The sequence below is a fragment of the Eschscholzia californica genome, unplaced genomic scaffold (genome assembly GCF_041429995.1).
Source record: "Eschscholzia californica isolate CP2 unplaced genomic scaffold, dmEscCali1.0.p SCAF_5, whole genome shotgun sequence".
NCBI classification, from domain to species: Eukaryota; Viridiplantae; Streptophyta; class Magnoliopsida; order Ranunculales; family Papaveraceae; genus Eschscholzia; species Eschscholzia californica.
The window spans coordinates 415745-437474 of NW_028238472.1; the positions used below are offsets into that span (position 1 = coordinate 415745).

Consider the following 21730-nt stretch of genomic DNA (forward strand, 5'->3'; position numbering starts at 1 on the left):
AACCTTACTTTGTTTTCGCTTTCCCTCTGAAATAAAGAAAGTTGACCAACTAATTAGTGCGAGTGTCAAACTATCGATGGGTACATAAGTAATAGCAATAAACAAGCTGTGACCCGAGGATAGCACAATTCAAGTTGAAGTCTTCGGTGGGCGTAACCGTAACGGTCCTAAGGTAGTGAACTTTGAAATTTCTTGTCGAGTAAACTCCGACCCATATGAAAGGCGTTAGGATCACACTGTTGCAGAGAGAAGCTTGGTAAAATAGACATGTTTATGAAGATGTGGACTACCTGCACCTGAATAGAAAGACCCTATGAAACTTTACTGTTATTTGAGATTTGCTTTGGGTCTTTCTTGTGTAGCTTAGGTGGAGGGCGAAGAAGGCCTCCTTCCGGGGAGAGAACCATAAGTGAGACATTACTCTAACGAGAGACGCTAGAATCACAAAAGGTTTTGACAGAAAAAAAGTTCCCAGCTGATGTGGCTGGCGGTTGTGATTTTTATCTCTCAACGGCATAGATTTGGTCAAAGTTTGAAATCACACCCGCCACATCAGCTGGGAACTTTTTTTTGTCAAAGTCTTTTGTAAATTTATCATTTCTCTACTCTGAAATAGCTAGAATTCTAACCTTGTGCTAGATGTACGAACCACATATCATTTCTTATTCTGTGGAGCAATTTCTTATTCTGTGGAGCATAAGGCTCCTAAAAGGTGTTTTGTTCAGGCAAGATAACTTTTTGGGTCCGAGATAATCAAAGTCAAAAGTGGGTTATAGACAAGAAAATAATATAAAGACAGAAAGTATAGGATCCTCACACAAGCTATTGTAGGGGAACCTCCCTATGAAAAAAATATATAATTGAGCTACAATTAATTGTCCATTCCAATGTCTTAGAATGGATTTAACTCCATTTTCTCTATTATGTAATATATGCAGAAATTATGGAATGATCAAATGTCCATTTAACTGGAACGAAATTTTAGTTTAAGATGTCGTAATCTTTCGATTATTGGTACCACATATTACGTACCATAGCGTTATTCTTAGTAATTATTCAACAATACTTCTATGTTTTAGTATTTTTAATTAGACAAATAATATCTTTGGAAAATGTAACCTAAAATATTATCTTATCTTATCTTCTTACCTATTATGTAATATTATGTTAATCTTGATTCTAAATCATTATAAAATGAACAGTATTTCATTTGAAAGCAAGAGAAAACGAAAGTTATTACGTTTTTTTTTACAGGTTACTAACTTGATTTCGTTTTTCAATTTGACATCTTTATTCATTTTAGAATAAGAAATTTGATGTACATACTATAAGATTAGTTGTTTTTTTATGGATTTTTGAGTCAAAGGTCCAAAATCTGGGGGTAAACACAAAAAAAATCCACTCTTGCCCAAAAATTAGTTGCAGGTACAAATGTCAGTTTTTTTATTTTTATCCCCTTCTTGCCCTTGGACGGGACATGCTGACGTTTTCCTGAAAAAAAAACTGACTGGTAAATAAAATAATTTACCAGTACACGAAAAATTCAAATTTTCAAAATTTTAAATTTTAAATTCCCGCCCAGCAAACCATCTCTTCCCGGTAAATAAAATAATTTCTCGTACACAAAAAATTCCAATTTTTAAAATTTCAAATTTTTTTGGACGAAATTTCAAATTCCCGCCCAAATTTCCAGTAAATAAAATTATTTCCCGGTCACAAAATCTTTTTTTCAAAATTTTCAAACGAAATTTCAAATTCCCGCCCAGCAAAAGTGTCTAGTACAGAAAAAAATTTTCCAGTAAATAAAATAATTTCCCGAAAAAAATTTCGTTTCCCGAGAATTTTTCGGTGGCAGTTCCGTAAATTTCTGAACAGTACAGATTCTGATGGACGAAATTTCAAATTCCCGCCCAAATTTCCAGTAAATAAAATTATTTTCCGCCCAAATTTTCAAATTTTTTTACGAAATTTCAAATTCCCGCCCAACAAAAGTGTCTAGTACAGAAAAAAATTTCTAGTAAATAAAATAATTTCCCGAAAAAAATTTCGTTTCCCGGGAATTTTTCGGTGGCAGTTCCGTAAATTTCTGAACAGTACAGATTCTGATGGACGGGTTGTCAGATTCTTTTTCAGAAAAAAAAATCGTTTCTCGAGAAATTTCGATGGCAATTTTGTAATTTTCGATGACATGAACCGTAAATACTTTGTTTTCCAAGGGCCATTTCGTCATTTTTTTTCCCAACCTGACACTTTAGACCTGCTTTTTATTTTTTGCCTCCCTAGGATGGAAATCCTATTAAGGGCTGGATCCTCCACCAAATCCCCCTTTTTTATTGGATTATTCGTAAGACCTAAAGACTAAATTCTTTTACAAAACCCAATTCTATAGTTTGGGGGGAATGATGGGACACCAACACCTCAAACACACCCGTGCTTATGTAAACCATTATGCTATACTAACCAAAACAACTCTAATTGTCATAATTATTTGATCGTGAAGCTAGTCATCTAATTGTCATAATTATTTGATCGTTTCCCGGGAATTTTTCGGTGGCAGTTCCGTAAATTTCTGAACAGTACAGATTCTGATGGACGGGTTGTCAGATTCTTTTTCAGAAAAAAAAATCGTTTCTCGAGAAATTTCGATGGCAATTTTGTAATTTTCGATGACATGAACCGTAAATACTTTGTTTTCCAAGGGCCATTTCGTCATTTTTTTTCCCAACCTGACACTTTAGACCTGCTTTTTATTTTTTGCCTCCTTAGGATGGAAATCCTATTAAGGGCTGGATCCTCCACCAAATCCCCCTTTTTTATTGGATTATTCGTAAGACCTAAAGACTAAATTCTTTTACAAAACCCAATTCTATAGTTTGGGGGGAATGATGGGACACCAACACCTCAAACACACCCGTGCTTATGTAAACCATTATGCTATACTAACCAAAACAACTCTAATTGTCATAATTATTTGATCGTGAAGCTAGTCATCTATGAAGTACCACATGTACATGATTTCAAAACCACTGAATTTTGACCTAACATTGAAAAACAAATTCAAGTTATTGAAGTCATTTACTAGTTGTTCTCTCAAATGCTATTTCCTAAAACTATATTACTTTCTGATATATAAACTTGAAAAGTTCTGACATCAATTTTTCTATGAGTCATACATTCATTATGTAAAATATTGGTCTCTAGTGTATGAGTTAACTTCTCAACAGCAAACCATACTAAAAAAAAAATGTGAAGTGGGAATAATTCATAAGGGTGTACATTTAGTTTTTGAATCGACCAAGCCAAGCCGATTCAAACAAATTTGGGCCGTTTTGGCCATGGGGACCGATCCAATGGTTATCCGGATTGGTTCGGATACTAAAAAGTCAAAACCAAGGAGTTTCGTTCGGTCTATGGATCTGTTTGACGGACAACCGAAAAACCGAACCAAACCATTTATTTATTATTATCTTTTATATATTATATACGTAAGAACATATAATTAGGCATGATGGATGGTGGAAATATAATTGTTTATCGTTGTTTTACCTTCCTCGAATGTTGATAAACTATGTTGAATTAATCACGTGCATGTAGACTTAATGGTTTGTGAAGCAATCTTATTTTTTAGCACGTTCTAAGTATAATTATAGTAAGTTTTAAAGTCGAAAACTCGAAATTTTGTTCTTGGCAAAATTTTAACCAAATCGTTCATGCATAGTTTGGTACTGTTACCGAACCAAGCCATGAACGTATTGGTTCAGATTGAGATTTACAAACTGAACCCTTTGGATCAGACTATAGGTACGTTCAAAAAGTCGATTGTCCAACCTGTTCACCCCTAGTAATTTCTTGTGTAAAATTTTGTTTTGGTTATAAAAAATCAGTCTTTTTCAAAACAATTCCTATATAGTATTTATGTCTTCAACAAAAAAAAAAAAAATATATATATAGTATTTATGTAAATGAGATAAAAAGAGACAATGAGATAAGAGGTCCTATCTGAAGTCTTCATTCATATACATGAAGCACCCAACCCATTTGGGATTCTAAGAATAACAACCATGAGATTTTCTCGTCTATTTAAGGGGTTAAATCATCTTCCTTTCGCAAATGGTTCTATGGTGTAGTGGTTAGCACTCAGGACTTTGAATCCTGCGACCTGGGTTCGACTCCCGGTAGGACCTCTTTTTCTTTTTAATCCAAATTTTAGTTTTTCTGAATAGACCACTCACTATATTTGTCGTCACAGTTTGCATTGACTACTATCGTGTTTAAATTAATGGACTATATATATATATTACTAGGCATGGGCCACCTCTTATTGTGCTTTAGCATCGTGTAATAAGTAAGAAACTTTAGTTTTGATTTGGGTGGGGGGTGTGCCAGGCCTTTGCAATAGTGCAAGACAAAGGCGACACTCGAAGATCCCAATAGCAAGCTACTGTGGTGGATCTTCCCCCTTGAAAAAAATAAATTTAATATCGTGTGACCCGATGGGCCACATATCAGATATTAAACTGATAAGAACAGATACTACACTTGATCTTAGCCAAAAGGCCGAGAAAGGTATGAATTGGATTCTTAGGTTCTGTTTGTTTTATGTAACTCTCCGCCATGTATTATATCGTTGATTTTTCGGTGTGGGATTAAACTTAGTTTTCTTATTTCATCACACAAAGGAGTTCAAATCAAGAAGTAAACAACTACTTGTAGTTTTGAATACTTAATTAACTCAATTTGTTAAACAAGAAGTCAAGAAGTAAAGAATTGTTTATGTGAGTTACCAATGCAAACTACTAATCAAGAACTAGTTTCGAATCAACCAAAAACTAGATAAACCGAAACTTTAAAAACCCTTAACCAGCCCACTATAGAAATAGAAAATGATAGAACTACACGAAGAGAAACAAACAATACCGAATGACTACACAACTAGAAACATCTCGAACTAAAAACACGAATTAAACTAGTTGAAAAAACAAATAGAAACCTAATAAGCAAATTAGCAACCTAAGTAAACAAACAAAAACATATCAAACTTATCAGAACAATGTTATCCGGGTCTCTCCATGTTAATTTTCTTTCTCCCCTTTATTTGGAGTTATATTGTCTTGACAGTATCGTTATCAAAGTAAAAACTCCATGGTTGTCTCCATTAAGCTCATTAGCCATCAAAATAAAATCATCTCCAAACGTCTTGTCTGACTCTGATTCACAACAAGGTACATTTATAGTACTATCTTGGTCTTCAACTCTTCATACTCATTATCATTTCCATTCATATATTTCATGGGAAGTTGATTATATGTTGGGCCTCTAAAAGATACAACAGTCCCACTGTCTACCAACACAGACCTGCACCAGAATTCGGGGGCTTATAGAAGATGGAAGTCCGCCAGAATATTGACCACTTCATTTCGGTTGGGTCAAATGCACCCATCCCACTCAAACTGGGTTGTGCCCTATGCACCACCGGTGTTGGGCGCCTATGATTTCTACCTTCAAACTTGCTTTTATAATAAGAGTCACAGGAGTACCGGACGCCCCCTTATTGGACTGCAAACACATGGGTTGCACAACCATATTAGCACCGATTAGTTTTTGCCCATAAGAGTCTGACAGTTCGTCAGTCTTTTTTCGAAACTACTCTTATGGTATTTTTGTAATTAATTCTTTTTTTCATCTACATCTACATCACCAGAAAGGTGAACACACCACCCACTTGAAAATCCAGTTCATGAGATAAGCGCACAAACGATAGCTACGGGGGACTATAGAAACCCAACTGTCTACGGACCGATCAATTTGAACTTTCTGGTCAAAAACATAACTCAGAAACGACTTGAAAAAAACAAGAAAACTAAAGTCACAACAAAATGGAAACAATAGAAGAGATGTTAGAGAAAAAAAAAGGATGAAGAAGAAATGGAGGAGAGATGGTGGCGGGGCTAGGGGAGAAAGGAGAATAAGAAGAAAAAAAAATTAATGGTTGTTGGAGGGTATCTTATCGACCTTCAGTGACCTACGAGGAAAACGTGACAAAGGATAGGGAGCAAAAGAGTTTTGAAGAGTCAACTTGCTTACCCCAAGTGGTTGAAAGTGTTGACATAAACTCCAAAACCCTGGAGGTCCTAGGTAAGAGGAGGTGGAATTTGTGGTTTATTGAACTTTGATTATTAAAGGGCTTTAGGCCTCTTTCTCTAATGGTTAAATTTAGGCGGTTATCGTGCTTATCACATCTTCGCGATGTATCAATGTCTTGTAACGACTAACGTAGATCGTAGTCGATTTCTCAAAAAAAAAAAGAGTTTTGAAGATAGGGGTAAAAGTTAAGCCAACAGTTAAAGTTGACTGACGAAAAAAATATCAAAAGGAAGCCAAAATCGAAGTTGGTCATCTTTTGAGGCTCATTTTGCTGAGTTGCTCATATTTGTGGGGCTAAAATGGAGTTATTTATCAAATCATCTATATAATAACGGAGGAGTTTTTTTTTCATAACATGTCATCCTCTTCAATTACTAAGATTATACCTCTCAAATTTATCTTTCGCGACACACGTCTTCTTAAGTAACAAGTAATTGAGACATCTTAGGCAGTAAGAGTCGTGGCATGAGACTTCTTAGGGAACATGATCCTTAGCACGGGACATCTCAAGCATCAAGGGGTGGAACATGACAATCATATGAAGGCAACAAGGGTCGTGGCTTGAGGCTTCTCGCAGAATGTAAAGATCGAGACCTAAATTATACTTCCCAAACTTATCTCAAAATGTTGTTATTACACTCCTTGTAACATAAAGATACACAGTAACATACCCTAATTTAGGGATTCAATCAAGAAGTAACCCATAAATGAATGTTCCCAAAATCCAAAATAGTTTGGTTAATTATTCCTTTCTTCTCACTCTAACCTAAACTTCCAATAAATGCAAAAAAGAATATCCCTCTATAGTTTTCACCGATACAAACACGGCACTTCAAATCATCTAACAGCCTAGATTTAATTAGTTTGTTAATCAACGGCCACCATTGAATTTGCAGTTTTGCGGTTCTTACTAATACGGGTTGAGTCTAAGATCCGAAAGTTTGGGGGTAATCAACATTTCCATTCTTCTTCATTCAGATCGAGAAGGATTGGATTATAAACGAATACCCATTGTTCGATCCCCATTCATTACTCAAAATAAACCCTAATTTTGGGCAAATGAGAAGTTTTTGAATTTCAATTTCGAAGAAGTAGTAATCAGGTAAGAATCTCTGATTTTTGATTCGTGGGATTGAATGTTGTTGAAAATTCATAATTTTTGTTGATTAAATCTCTGTTGTTTATGTAGTTGGATGAATTTTTTCATTTGGGGGTTTGATTGATGTGGGTATTTTTGTTTATGGATTGGTTGGTTCAGTTAGGAATTTTTTCCAACAGGTTGTAGGCAACTTTAATTTACTACTTATTTAGGGATTCAATGGTCAGTAATTAGGCAACCCTTTTATTTTTTTGGGTTTGATATATTTTGTTGGACAAAATCAATCTATCTAATTGAAAAGGAAGTTAAATTTATTTTTCATTTCATTAGGTGTTTACTTTTCTAACTGAGGTTGAACTCCAATTCATGGGTCTTTTATTGTTTAGATTGACAACTTTGAATTGTTTGAAGCATTGGTATTTGCATTATGGTTTTTGCAACTTGGGTCTATGTGAAATTGATGAAAAATACTGATCTACCATTGGGACAAATTCCTACTTACTTTTGTTAGTAATGGTAGCGAAGGTATGCCAACGGAAACTCGGGCTAACCTATGTCTCAGTAGCTGCCCGAGAAAGTACCACTCCATCCAGACAGGTTCCGGCAACTGCTTTTTAAACAGGACCTCGAGAGGCAAGACATGGAAGTAGCGGTAGGTACGGAGCGAGCTCCTACTTCATTGGATGTCTGATAAAAATGGAGGCTTCCAACTGAGGTTCACGAAGAGAAGAGGGTACTGGACTTCACAACCAGCGTCGAGCCTATGAAAGAGTATACCCGAGTGAAACTGATAAGATCAAAATACCCGACAGAGCAGGAAGTGACCAAGTTGCACTGAATAATCTGCACTGAGGCAATCTTTCCGGATTCGATTCGCCTTACAACCTTGCTTCCCATTGTAATTGCCATTGTAACACGTATGTGGCCTAGCCCACAAGGGCCATGCAGACTTGACGTCATCCCCACCTTCCTCCAATATATCACTGGCAGTCCCTCGTCAGTGCGGCACCCACCTTTTTGTTTGTTTCGGAACCGTTTTGGTGGGGCGTACTATTACCACTACGTACCACACCACACCACCGGGCGGCTCGCCTGAATGCCGAGTTCTCTTCAACCGCCAACTCGACGTTGTCGTCACCTGCAAGATAGGGCCAAAAAGCCGTATCATCATTTTGTGGTATATTGTCAGTATTCAAGCCAAATTATGTATTGTGATCTTAGGATGAAAAGGAAAGAGTTTACCTCTTAACTAGGGTATATAGATTGATAAGATTGTGCCGTTGGTGATCCGGCGAGCAGTTTTTATAAGAGTAAAGTAGCTACTATAATAGACTCTTCAGACAATGAAAACAAGTCAAACAAGTGTCGATTTTTTCTTGTCTACTTTATTGTCTTCTAAATATGTTATCTTTGATGTTATTTCCTTGCCGAGTCACAAATGATGTATACGCCTTTTGTATTACTTTTCTATTAACTTTCAGCTTTCTTATTTCCTCTCTTATGCTCTACCCTTTTAAAGTCATCTAGCTATTTTGACGCAGAAAGCTCGAGGAGTTGCAAGCGTTATTGAGAAATCCAGATGAGGGCAGCTTGTATGTGCTTTTCCGTTTTGCAAGCGCCTTCAAGCAGAGTTTTACGTATGCTGAAGGGAAATCCATCTGTCGGACCAGTGACTTTTGGCAGTACATTGTCAGAAAACTTCCATACCTTAAGAACCAATGTCGGAGGCAAGTTTGGATTTAAGCTAGTAGGATCTAATGCGTGTGGAACTCCTAAACCTGGGCCAAACACGAGGAGGTGGAACCGATTGGTAACAACAAAAGTTGAACGAAAAACAAACAAACTCGGAAGTAGTAAACCGGGTTTGCTTAGGCCCGAAGACTTCTTGGATGTAACAGTGGGAACTAAGTTAGATGTATACCAATCGGAGGTGACAGAATCAAAAGAATTTAAAAGTTCTGATGTTCAACTCAAGGTTGAAGAGAGCAAAAAAGTTGCACAACTGGTTACAATATTAGTTTTTGATGTTGAAACTACTGGTCTTAGCAGAGAAAATGAAAGCATTATCGAGTTTGCACTTCGAGATCTTAGTGGAGGTAAGAATAGTACTTTCCAAACTCTAATTAATCCTGAACGAGAAGTTCCGAATACAGATATTCATGGCATTTCAACCCGTATGGTCAACCGACCGGATGTCCCAAGGTACGCTATTCATAAAGGGTTTGCTTCATATTATACTAATAACTAAGAAACAATGTTCTGACAAACTGATTTTAGTTTGCGAACTTTTGGTTAAAATCTCGAGTAAGAAGAATATGTATATATGTTCAAATTTGCAGGTTTGCAGATCTGATTCCTATCTTACTACACTATGTTCAAACCCGCCAAATTGGTGGTGGACCTATACTATGGGTTGCTCATAATGCCCGTGCTTTTGATGTCCCCTTTTTGATCCACGAATTTGGCCGTTGCGGGTGGGAGATTCCTCCAGATTGGCAATTTCTAGATACGATTCTTCTTGCTCGTGAACTGGGGAAATCAGAAGGTTTGTCACTTCTTAATCCCAACAATCATTTTCGACGTATTTTTTCCTCCTATCAGTAATTCACCGCATAGGTAAATTCCTGCTTTTCTTTTAACAGCAGGAAAGCTTTTGCCTGGGAAATCACTCCAAGCGCTTCGTGAATTTTATAAAATTCCATTGGTGGGTAATGCTCATAGGGCAATGTCAGACGTTGATTCTTTGTCAGAAGTACTAAAACATTTGACCTTTGATTTGAAGCTGCCAGTTTCCGATCTTCTTGAGAGATCTTTCAAGGCCTCAGACATAACAAGCGCGGCAAAGAAGAAAAAGAAGAAAACAAACTAGCTTCCTCTATCTTGTTGTTGTTTGTAGAAACCATTTGTTGTAAATTGTTACCCACCCAAAAGGAAGAAAAAAATGTTCTTATTTTATAACTTGGATTTGTCATTCTTGTTAAAATTAATATATATTATCATGGTTCAGAAGTATCACGGATCTCTTCCTTTGCTTTCGTATATATGAAACATGAACTGGTTCTTCCTGGTCAGGTATGAAGTTAAAGCAGAGCTATATTTTCAGGTGCACTATATATTCCCATCTGTCACGGGAAAATACTTGTCTTTACGTTGTTTTATATGTTCATAACTCTTGATATCATATCATTCACATCCTGACAGATGTTTACTTGTTTTTTCATTTTGAATTCACTTATGGTTGTCTGTTCTTGTGAAAGATTAACCCAACTGGCTTGTCTGTCAGAGAATAACGAAGAAGAGAAGACTAAGATGGATGAATGCGGACGAGCTTTTACTATCTTCGATCTTCGACGACTCATTACGAAGACGAGGTGGAAACGGGTAAAAAAGGTTTGAAGCCATGAATATCTGACTCTCATATCATTAGAAATCGTTTTGCATATAACTTCAGCAAAATTTACCGAAGATTGTACTGCCATATATCAATATATTCACATCCAGTCAAATTACATTGTTAAGTAAAGTGTAAAGTAGTTATGATTAAATAGAATTCAGATCTTAGGTTTGATGAGTAAATTTTCACAAATATACTAAGAAAATCAATAACTATAATAAGTATATAATGGATTATAACTTTAGCCAAGTTACTAAACATTGGTCATCGATAATTCCATCTGGTTGGCTCAGATTTTTGAGCTACTCTCAATCTTATTATCTCCATGTTAGGACTAATATATATGTGAAATATGAAAACAATCGGAGGTATTTTGGAACTTTATAACATATATACAGATTATTACAAAGTCAAATATAAACTAAACTTTTTGTGTTGTTTTATTTTCTGTTCATAAATGTGATCGAGGTATGCCTCAGGAATACATATCTTATTTCTTTGACTTGGGACCTTCTTTAACAGTAGCTTTCTGGTTGGCTTTGGTGAGAACTCTGTAGCTGGTATTCTTTTGGTGTAAACCGACTGGGTCTTTGATCGATTTGAATATCGAGGACCATCTGACAATGTGGACTCGGGAATGACGATATACTTCATGACTGATATACTTGGCCTTCCATATATTCCTTTCCAATGAAAATGAACAGAACTTGACGTTTGTTTTGATTCCTCATTTATGTGTTTTCCTCCCACACTTCTGAGTTTCACAAATTCTTCCTCAGTTCAATTTCAGTTCTGAGTCGTGATTTCTGAATTAGAGGTACACTTGTCAACCTGACTATTTTATAGATGTAAATGACGAGAAGAAAAATAATGATAACTTGATCACTAGAACTTGTTACCGATGTTCTGGTTGTTATAAGTTTTTGTTGTTTGGTGGCCTGGTGGGTAGTTGATCAAATATTAGATATAAAACCAGTAATGACGAAATGACGATCTCTGTTACCTCTCACCCATTTCTAATTGATATTCACTGATTTTACTGGAGACTTTTGAGTCATCGACATACATCATAATCGCCTGTAATGGCTGTGTCCGGAAGATCAAGGAGGATTTTAGTGACATCAATTGGTATCTAGTTACTATTAATCTTTCTCAATGGTTCATTTCATCTTCAATATAGTTTTAATGTCGAAGAACCAATTCTGAAGGTTGTTTGATTCTTACAAACAGGTATATATAATATCCAAAATGGTTTTTTCAGCAAAAACTGATAGTAGTCGGATGGGCCGATCAGAGTATTTGCAAAAGCTATCAGAAAAACAAGGAAAATTGTTTGAAGTGTTTGTGTTCAGAGTGATGAACCTTCAGAACTTCCTCCTGATGCCGCAGACCAGACCTCCCACCACCAGAAGGTGAACAACCAATACCTCCCGCTTGGAAACGAGCAAACAGAACCTCCGAAAGACCTACAGCCACCGCCTGAAAATCAAGTTCACAAATTAAGCCCATAAATGATAGCCATGGGAACTATGGAAACCCAACCGAGGAATTAGATCAATCATCCGAAAGTTTCATGGACTCAGAACCAAGTTGCCTGTCTATGGTCATGTGCCTAGGGCCTGAGCCGCCTGTTTACAGTTACTCAACCGGACCTGAACCACTTGTTTACATAGTAAAATACCTATAAACCATCAACATGCTGTACATGAGCATGTCTCAACTCCTTGAAGGGCCTGTTTCAGTTGGAACGAACACTATTACGACTATCACAAGAGTGAGAGTCAGAACCGACATCAATTTGATATTTGAGGAAGAAAGTCCAAATGCATGTTGAATCTCATAGAATGTGACGAAGGTAAGCTTACTTGGTTTTCTCTTTTGCTCAGAAATAGTGTTGCAAGTAGAAACTTAATCAAGTAATTATTGGAAGTGTGAAACTAATGATGGGGGCATAAGTAATAGCGATAAACGAGTAGCATAACAAGGATAGCAGAACCCAAGTAAGTCTTCACTTGGCCACTGAATGTTTTGTTTAGGCAAGTTAACTTTAGGGCCCTAGATTAGAAAGTATACGATCCCAGTAGAAGCTTTCGTGGTGGAACTTCCCATGAAAAAAATTAATTTAATCATGTGACACGGCCGATGTTACTCCAAAGCCGAGGCTCTCAGACGATATCATCATTACCAACATTCTTGCCAAATTACCAGTCAATTCTATCTTATGATTCGGGTCAGTATCCACAAAGGCAATTGGAATAATGATTGTTTTACTATAGTTGAGCTCTACACTAGTTTAGGCAGCACATGGGAATTCGTTAATAACATTCCTTACAGTCTCATTCGTGAAGATGGTGGTGTGCTTGTTAATGGAGCTCTTCATTGGGTAGCAACTCCATTGGTCGTTGGAAGAAGATTGAGGGACGGAGCCTCCTCTTTTGTTATAGTTTCATTGGATTTAGTTGATGAGAAATCTAAGGATTTGATAATTCTTGAGTAATTGAATAAAACTCTCAACACAATGGTCACATACTGGTGGAGAAAGCAATTTTACAACAATTCCTAAGCCAACTAGCTATTACACCCCACTTTTTTTTTCAGCGAGTGACTTGTTTTAGGAGTTTGGGTTCACTGAAATCCAAGACTTGTTTAGAGCCAGAATTTGATATAGTAACTGAAGAGAAGACTAGAAAAAGCTTCCAAGGAAGGATAAATCTACACGGAATGTTTAAGAAACCGTTTTTCCAGCTCGATGTGGTTTTCTTTGACAACGCGGGGCCGGTAGCCTCGAGGTGTAGCCTCAATTTCATATACTACAATATAGTAGTAGTATTTTACTCCATTTATAAATTTTATCGAGTTCGTTTGTGGTACTACAACAATTTAGTTTCTTAAAAGTAAAGGTAAAGGATATGAATGCTTTTGATCACTTCTGCATGTTTGACTACCTCTACAAGTTAAAGAAAAAGAAATGAAAGACAAAAGAAAGTGTCACCTGTCACTTAAAAGACCAGCATAAGTTGTTACTTCACTCATTTTCTGGTTTGTCACTTAAAGGGACGACTGGCGTTTGTTGACGCATACGCCTCTCTATTGCATAGAGATGCGTAATATCTGATGCGCCTTCTTAAACATTGTCTACAATGTCATTAATTTTGTATTCAATTGGGGCTAGCAAATTTTTGGAAGTAGCTTTTCTGAGAGTGTTTTATATTTGAACTTCTCTCACAATTACCAGTGTTTAATTTTATCTCATTAGTTGTTTACTTTTCTCTCCTAGGTTGCACTTCTATCCTTGGTTAATTATTTGCATTTTCGGTTTTAGTAACTTGGGTCTATGTGATTCAAAACAGATTCAGTCTGAAATTAGTCTATTAATTCTATTTTATGGTATAATGGCAGGTAACCAGGAACCATTTTGGACCAAACAGATTGAAGCGATTCTTGTAATTTATCATCACCAGCATGAACATACAGGAGTAGACCTGAAAATCTTCATGGGTATTGGAGCAGCTATCCTAAAGTTCATGGATTTCAGAAATCAGAACCGAACAGCCTGTTTATGGTCATGGATTGATCTTGGACATCTGTTTACAGTTACTCAACTGGACCTGCACCACCTGTTTATGTGGACACAGACTGCAGGGGTTCTCTGTAGTAGCGTCGAATTGCTGTTGGTTCTGTTTCACATTATCACTGTTGCGATATTTGTTACGCGCAGTCTGATCATGATTGTGTCTAAACTCCTCAAAGAACCCGTTTCAGTTAGCACAAACGCTACTACGGTGACAAATATCACAACAGCGATAATGGGAAACAGAACCAACAGCAATTCAATAGATTTGTGAGTAGAAAGTTAAACCAAGTAATTAGTGAAACTTGTGATGGTGGCATAAGTAATAGCGATAAACAGGTAATGAAGCGAGGATAGCTTGGTTAGTCAGTTAAGCGGTGAAAAAACGGCACCGACCTTAATTGAAGTCTTGGCTCTGGCCATTGGATGTTTTGATCGACCGGTTAACTTCAGGGCCCAGATAAGCGAAGCCGAAAAATAGCTTATTGGGGAGAATGATTAAAGGACAGAAAAGACTGAGAGGGTGAAAATAGGAGTGAGATTCTGAATTTTTAAGTGTGCGGGGGAAGAACTTGATTCTACCATATCTACAATCAAATATCTATCTTAATTTTTCATATACTTTTTATCATTGTTTTTGCTTACTTTGTTCGTTTATATCTTCGTTTTGACTTACTAGTATAATACTTCGAATGACAGTCATAGGGTTAGATTGTGTGCCTACTTTTTTTTGGAAAGACAGGGAAAAAGGAGAGAAATAACCATATTGCCATCAAATCCATCTCTTTTTTTTCTTGAAAAGTGTCATATGTGATAGATAACTCATTACTATGACATTGATATATCAAACATACGTGATAAGCACGATAACTGCCAAATTTCAACTCTTACAGAAATGGCCCTAAAGGCCAACTGAACAACGATCCAAAACCAATTGCTTATCTGGGAACCGAACCTATAATGTCTAGGGTTCTTAGTCAAGTAGTCAGACAACCTAACATTGTTGTTAATTTGTTCAGTGTGTTGCGGGTTTTTGTGACTGTTGAAGACCCATTGGATGTGAACAAAAGCCGATTAAGTTGACGCCAATCTGCAATATCCACCACTCTTGATTCAACGACAATTTCTCGCAAGGGCTCTGATTTATGAAATTTTTATTTACAATATAACTTGACTGCATTATGTTTCCACCTAAAAACACTTGGTGGAAAAATTGAACTCTGTTTCATGGAAACCATAAGAAGAAAACATTAGCTTATAAGTTTTGGTAATAAAGTTGATGAAGTCTTCAAGAAAAAAATAAACAGAAATAAAAGGTGGCTGAAGTTGCCTCATCAAAATCGCCGGAACCAAACTGTTTTTTAACTGAAAATAGGCTAACCACTAAACGAAAAATAAAGCTACTTCTATTTCTTTGACTGGGAGCTTCCACCTTATCTTATGCTTGATTTTTCTTAGAGTTTTGTAGCTTATAATGATGCACACCTTTGGATCTTTAATCCGTTTAGATCTCGAGGTTAATCTGACGTGCAGAGTATAAATACTAGTAATAGTACTACAGGGAGTAGGGTTTTTTTTTTTGTGATTCTTAGTTATATTGCCACTCAATAGACATCTCTCAATCATAAAGCAGCTGATAACCATCCATGCAAAAGAAAATTCCCCTCGCCTCAGCCACCACCCTTTACCTCATCTTTGACATATCTAGAGCTTGTTTGTTACTCTATGTTGATGATTATTACCTCCGGTTGCTTGGTAAGTAGTTGAGCAAATTTCAGATCAAATACCACTTACCCATTTCTATTTGATATCTACCCATTCTGCAGAAACCTCGAGTCATCGAAATACAGATCAGAATAGACTGTAATGGCTGTGTTCAGAATATTAAGAAAGCCTTGCATGGAATCAATGGCAAACTAGTTATTCTTTTCATGTTTAGACTAGTATTGATCTTGAAGAACTATTTTGAAAGCTTGTTTGATTATTATGAACATATATATATATATATATATATATATATATATATGATATTCAGATTGATATTCAGAAAGACAAGGAAAGTAATTTCAAGTGTTTGTATTCAGACTTCAGACTGATGAACCTTCAGAACCTCCTCCTGAGGCAGCAGAGCAACCACCACCGGAAGGTGAACAACCACCACCTCCTCCAGCTGAAGACGGGCAAGCAGAGCCTCCAAGAGACACACCACCACCACCTGAAAACCCAGTTCCAGATTTCAACTCATCAATGGTAGTAATGGAAATAGATACCCAACCAAAGCACCATTTTGGGCCAAAAGACATTCAAGAGAATCATGTAATTCATCATCGCCGACATGAATTTAGAGGACTAATGAACAACTACGCACCTGAAAATCTTAATGGGTATTGGAGCAATCATCATGAAGTTCACGGGTTCAGAACCAGGGCACCTGTTTACGGTCCTGGGGTTAGACAGTAGATACCCACCTGTTTACAGTTATACGGTCAAACCTGAACCACCTGTTTATGCTTCTCACAGTTACAAAACATACAAACCATTGCCGTGCAGTCCTAGATATGAGTACGTCTCAACTCCTCAGAATACCTGTTTCAGAAGGACTGTACACTACTACAATGATGAATATCACAAAAGTGATAATCGAAATGAAGCCAACATCAATTCGAAGTTTTACGAAGAACATCCATATGCATGTCGAATAGCATAGAGTTTGTAAGTTGAAAGTTACCCAAGTAATAACTGAAACTACCTGGAGCAGTAAATAAGTAACTGATGAGAATAGCTTGGTTGTTGGGTTAAATGGTGAAAAACAGCAGATACCCGAGTTCAAGTTTTAACTTGGCTATTGGAGGTTTTGTTCTGTCCATTAACTTTAGGACCCCCAGATAAGCAAGTAGGAGAAATGGGTTACTGAGTTTGCTGTTAATATTCTTCTAGACTTCTACTACGAAGGAATCGTGTAAAGTTATGTTACGGCATTCACTAAATTTCACATCCATACACTTTCGTCTTTTTCAAGGATATCTATCTTTATCTTCATACTATACGTTATCGTTGTAGGACCTCAGAATCTCAAAAGTTTAACTGATAACAAAGAAAAATTTGTATGCACTTTATTCTTCGTAAACTCCTACTTCACACTCAAGCAATCACAAAACATAGTCGTGGACTAGTCGTCTTTATGATACTAATCAAAATGCAATGTACCATTGACTAAAAGAGAAGAATCAATAAAGTAAAGGAGAAGAAATAAATTAATGGTATTTCACCTTTTATTGTACAGAAAAAATGATACAATTTGAGGAGATGATCTCACAAAACTCGAACATGACCTCGATAAAGTTAGAGAGAAAGCAAAGGAAGAACTCAATTATCAGGAAGTCCCAAGACAGACCCTACGGAGAGAGCAAAAAAGTAGAGTTCCAGAACAAGTTTGGACAGGTCCATGAATGGGAGACATTCAATTACAGGTTTGCCTAGATCGATATCGTTTGTGCTCATGCTCAGTTCCAAAACGGTAGCTGTTTTTCAAGTATACATGTCCTTCAGTAACAATTGATGTACCAAATAGGTTACTGCAAGGCCAAAGCGCGGATGCTTATGAGTAGAACTACTAACTTGAACTATCATGGCTGATTTACAACTGCTGACAACATAGGCTGGCCTTTTCAGTATGTGGCATAATGACCCATACTCATTTTGAGACTTCTTAATGCATAATATTGAGAAACATTACCACCACCAAGAAACAAGCATCCTCAGATCCAACAACGCTGGTTTCAGTAATCTCTCCATCAGACATTAAGCCAATTCCTCGTAGTTAACAATCTCTCAGAGAAGAGATCATTTGTTTGTACTCAACTGCCACCACAGCATCAAGTTAGAGTAGTGTTATGAAAATTGAATTTTGATAAAACGCGGAGTCTACATAAAGTTTCCACTACAGTAATTGCCGTTGAATGTCAACTTCTCGACCATTCTGTTTCTGAGGTTGAAAATTTTCGAGGGTAAAGGGTACTAGTCCCCTACTAAAAAGAGATAGATTTCTTCTATGACCAGTAAAAAAGATGGTATTCACTAGGTTGAATGATAAAGAGCAAAAAACGAATACATACTTGTTGGTGTTGGATGCTCCCCTTGTCTCATGTGTGTGCTACTCCCAAGATGATCTGAATCAAGCTTTTCTTGAGAGACAAGATGCGCGCATGCAGGGCCTTAAACTTGCACGATTCTGAAGCAAATGCCAGCCTTCTTTTACTCAGATGCATATTTGAAAGCTTTCTCTTAGGCTAGCCTCTCTTGTTATTTTACATGTAGGCCGACTGTCCTCCTCCCCTCTTTCCATCTGCCTCCCGTGATCCTTCACTCTTTTCTTCGTTTTCACTCTGCAATACTATCGAAATCTGGAATAGGTTCCAAGAATCCGATACTGCAGTACTAATGCTTGATTTGCCACTTCAAGACCTCCTATACCCCTTCAATTTTGAGAGGAGATAGGTATAATGCCCCTTCTTCTCCATCTGTTTTATTATCTCGTGCGCCTCGGAAAGCTTTCCAGCATTTCGTAAATTACCCACTAGAGTACAATAAACTGTGAAATTTGGATTGCAACCTCTGGATTCCATTTCCTTAAGCATTGAACGGGCCTCTACAAACTTCCCGGCTACGCAGAGCCCGCGGATCATTGAATTGTACGTGAAAACATTAGGTAGCTGCCCATTAACAATCATCTCGGCAAACATCGCCTGTGCCTTCTCAAGCTCTCCCGCTACAATGTACCCTGTTATCATAACAGTATAGCAAACCACATCGGGCATGCAACCTTGATTAATCATACCATTGAAAAAATACCTGCAAGCATCCAAATTTCCAGCTCGACTCAATCCGTCTATCAGTGATGTATAATGAAGAACAGTTGGATCACAACCAACATCTCTCATTTCATTCATGAGATTATATGCTGCAAGTGGTTTATCTCCTTTTCCAAGTACGTGGAGAAGGATGTTATATGTATGAAGATCAGGAGATACACCATTCCTACTCATATCATCAAGCAATGTGTGAAACTGATCCAATTTTCCTAACCTATATTTTGCACGAATAAGTATATTATAAGTTAGAATATCGGGCGAATGACCCTCAAGAAGCATTTGTTCATATACCCACTCTATCAAGTGAAAACGGTTTATCCCAAGAAGAGAGTGTAGAATCGCATTAAATGAATGTCTAAATGGCCTGAAATTAAATGTCTTCGACTTAATAAATCTCTCTACCAATCTCCTCGCCATGCCTACCTCCCCACAAGTACATATCAAAATATTGAATGTTTGAGCTGTAGTTGGAAAACCGCTCTCTGTCATCTCATCTACTAATCTCCACATAGCCTTGAATTCTTCACATTCTGCAAAGATCTTCATGGTTAAGTGATATATGTTAGAAGTGTGCCTGTAATTTCTTTGGTGACTCGACCACACGAAGAATTTGTACGTCAACATAGAACATCTATACTTATTTGTATGGTCAATTTTTCTCAATATTCTTAAAAGAACTCGTCTAACTAGAGCGAACGAAACCCTGATCTGTAACTCATCCAGTGCCAATTCAGTATCAAAATCAGGTCCATCCTGTTGGAGAACTTCATAAATTTTATCCGTCTCGGATAAATACCCAGAAAAAGACCTCATTTTATGCAAGAAACACTCTCGAGTATCATTTTTCTCAATGTCATTAATACTAGAAGAAAACCCTAGATTGGTTTTCTCCAAAATGTGTTTCTCCTCCGAAGCAAAACTATAAACCGACGTTTCTGAACTTGGCTTCATCTCATCTTTAATTGTAAACCCATTCTCACTACCACCATTGCAATGGTAGCTACTATCACAAATCAATCTTGACATGTACTGATAAAATAAAAGATTATGACTGATTCTTCTATGAAATAGAACCATAAAATTCATAGTTAGAACCAATTAAGCATTCAAATTCCTTCTTCATATTCTCCTCACCTCAAAAAAGCTAACTTTCTCAACCCTCAACAAGTAATTCATTAACAAAAATACCCAAACTCACGAAAAACTTCAATCTAACTAAACCCTAGTTAGAACTCAATCTACTAACAATGAGCACCCAAAGCCCTAGTAACTTAATCTGCATTGGAAATAATAAATTCAAGCAAGGATCTTTTCTTCTATTTAGTTTGAATCTGACTAAACCCAGATACAATAATCTGCCCAAATCGGTTCTTAACAAGTAGAGCTGTTTCATACATTCAATTTCTAACCTAATTCAAAAAAATTAGAAACCATTAACGAGGGTAGTTAAAGATGATTCCTTTCTTGGAGAAGTTGGATAAATTTCCAGATTACAAGCAGTTTAGATCAAGAAGAGAAGAAAAGAAAAGAAATGGGGTTTAATTTCGTGATCAGATATGATTTTCTTTTTTTAGGGTTTCGAATAGGATGGAGAAGATGGACTTACCAGCAGGCAAGGTTCGATCCCTTTTCCCTCGCTGTTTTCATTTTTATTTTTTCACAGATACTTCCCCGCCCTAACGTGGGTTAATAAATCATCTCTGAGTTGGGTTCTTCAGGGGACAAACAAAATTACAGCATAAAGACTTAGGTCAACAAAATTTGATCAAGAAGACATCTTTATTTTAGATTCGCAAATCGATTTTGTTATTGTTTGCATCCTAATGGTTGGTTGGTCAATTAAAGAGCCAGCGGGAGAGATCTCATGGTTGGTTGGTCACGTAACATTTCACGATTGACCAATCACAGATCTCATGATCGGTAGACCACGAAATCTGAAACAGTGAAAAAGAGCGAAATATAGGGTTAAGAGATAGAGAGATCTACAAAGAAGTCGAAATCTACAGAGGAAAAGCGAGGGAGATAGATTAGAGAGCGAGCGGGAGAGATCGTTAGAGAGATAGCTCTATATGTACATTAGGTAAACTCGTTATTATATACAATCCTCTCACATGATAGGATTGTTTTTTTATAGACACAATTTGTGACAGATAACACAACTAAAATGTGAGACGTTTGTAGGTACAAAAGGGGGACATTCTTGAATGCTCCTCCCAAACCGTGGCTTTCAATGACTAGAAACAAAACATAATCCATTTATTTTACCATTATTTCGAACAAAAGACAACCCTTCCTCCCAAGTGACAGGATTCGCCTAAATATTATATATTTGGTTACTTGATTATCTTTCTCCCAAGTGACAGGATTCGCCTAAATACTATATTTTTGGTTACTTGATTATCTTTCTTTTGTCACGAGGTATTATTCTCATACCTCTCATCAAATGTGGTGTTCGTTGTGCCTTACATATGTCCTTCTCCAAGTGACCTCCAAGTGACGTGGAGCACATATCACTTTTAAACTTCTTATGTGTTAGCTTTTTTTTTTCTTTATGAAATTTTATGAATGAGCGCACCATGTAAGTTCAGAGTCATCCAACTCAACATTTGCCAATGAGTGAAAAAAACCTAAACAATATATTTTTAGTTACT

General features: G+C 36.8%; 3 protein-coding genes and 2 non-coding genes across 6 annotated transcripts; 3 read left to right on the forward strand and 2 right to left on the reverse strand.

Annotated features, from left to right (window-relative positions):
• The first annotated feature begins 4112 nt into the window (after positions 1–4112).
• On the forward strand, positions 4113–4184 carry TRNAQ-UUG (transfer RNA glutamine (anticodon UUG)). Its single transcript has one exon. It is a non-coding gene; the product is annotated as a tRNA-Gln (tRNA).
• A 188-nt stretch (positions 4185–4372) lies between these two features.
• Positions 4373–4570, reverse strand: LOC147535906 (U2 spliceosomal RNA). The gene has a single exon (XR_015226794.1). It is a non-coding gene; the product is annotated as a U2 spliceosomal RNA (small nuclear RNA).
• Positions 4571–6713: 2143 nt separating this feature from the next.
• Positions 6714–10255, forward strand: DPD1 (Polynucleotidyl transferase, ribonuclease H-like superfamily protein). Of its 2 annotated transcripts, none has more exons than XM_086639236.1 (4): positions 6714–7246; positions 8785–9445; positions 9583–9788; positions 9886–10255. In XM_086639236.1, exons 2-4 carry the CDS (start codon positions 8823–8825, stop codon positions 10110–10112), a joined length of 1056 nt encoding a protein of 351 aa, XP_086495362.1. In that variant the 5' UTR covers positions 6714–7246; positions 8785–8822; the 3' UTR covers positions 10113–10255. The 2 variants fall into 2 exon arrangements, with proteins under 2 accessions (XP_086495362.1, XP_086495363.1); XM_086639237.1 differs by having other exon boundaries at positions 7084–7246; positions 8771–9445.
• A 5764-nt stretch (positions 10256–16019) lies between these two features.
• Positions 16020–16758, forward strand: LOC147535908 (uncharacterized; the record flags this gene model as incomplete). The annotated part of the gene is made up of 2 exons (XM_086640051.1): positions 16020–16208; positions 16273–16758. Coding segments are annotated over 2 exons (585 nt in total), but the record flags the coding sequence as incomplete, so codon positions are not given.
• A 700-nt stretch (positions 16759–17458) lies between these two features.
• On the reverse strand, positions 17459–21705 carry LOC147535909 (uncharacterized). The gene is made up of 3 exons (XM_086639235.1): positions 21450–21705; positions 18324–21393; positions 17459–18069 (listed from the first exon to the last, which is right to left on the reverse strand). Exon 2 carries the CDS (start codon positions 20163–20165, stop codon positions 18666–18668), a length of 1500 nt encoding a protein of 499 aa, XP_086495361.1. The 5' UTR covers positions 20166–21393; positions 21450–21705; the 3' UTR covers positions 17459–18069; positions 18324–18665.
• Between the last annotated feature and the right edge of the window lie 25 nt (positions 21706–21730).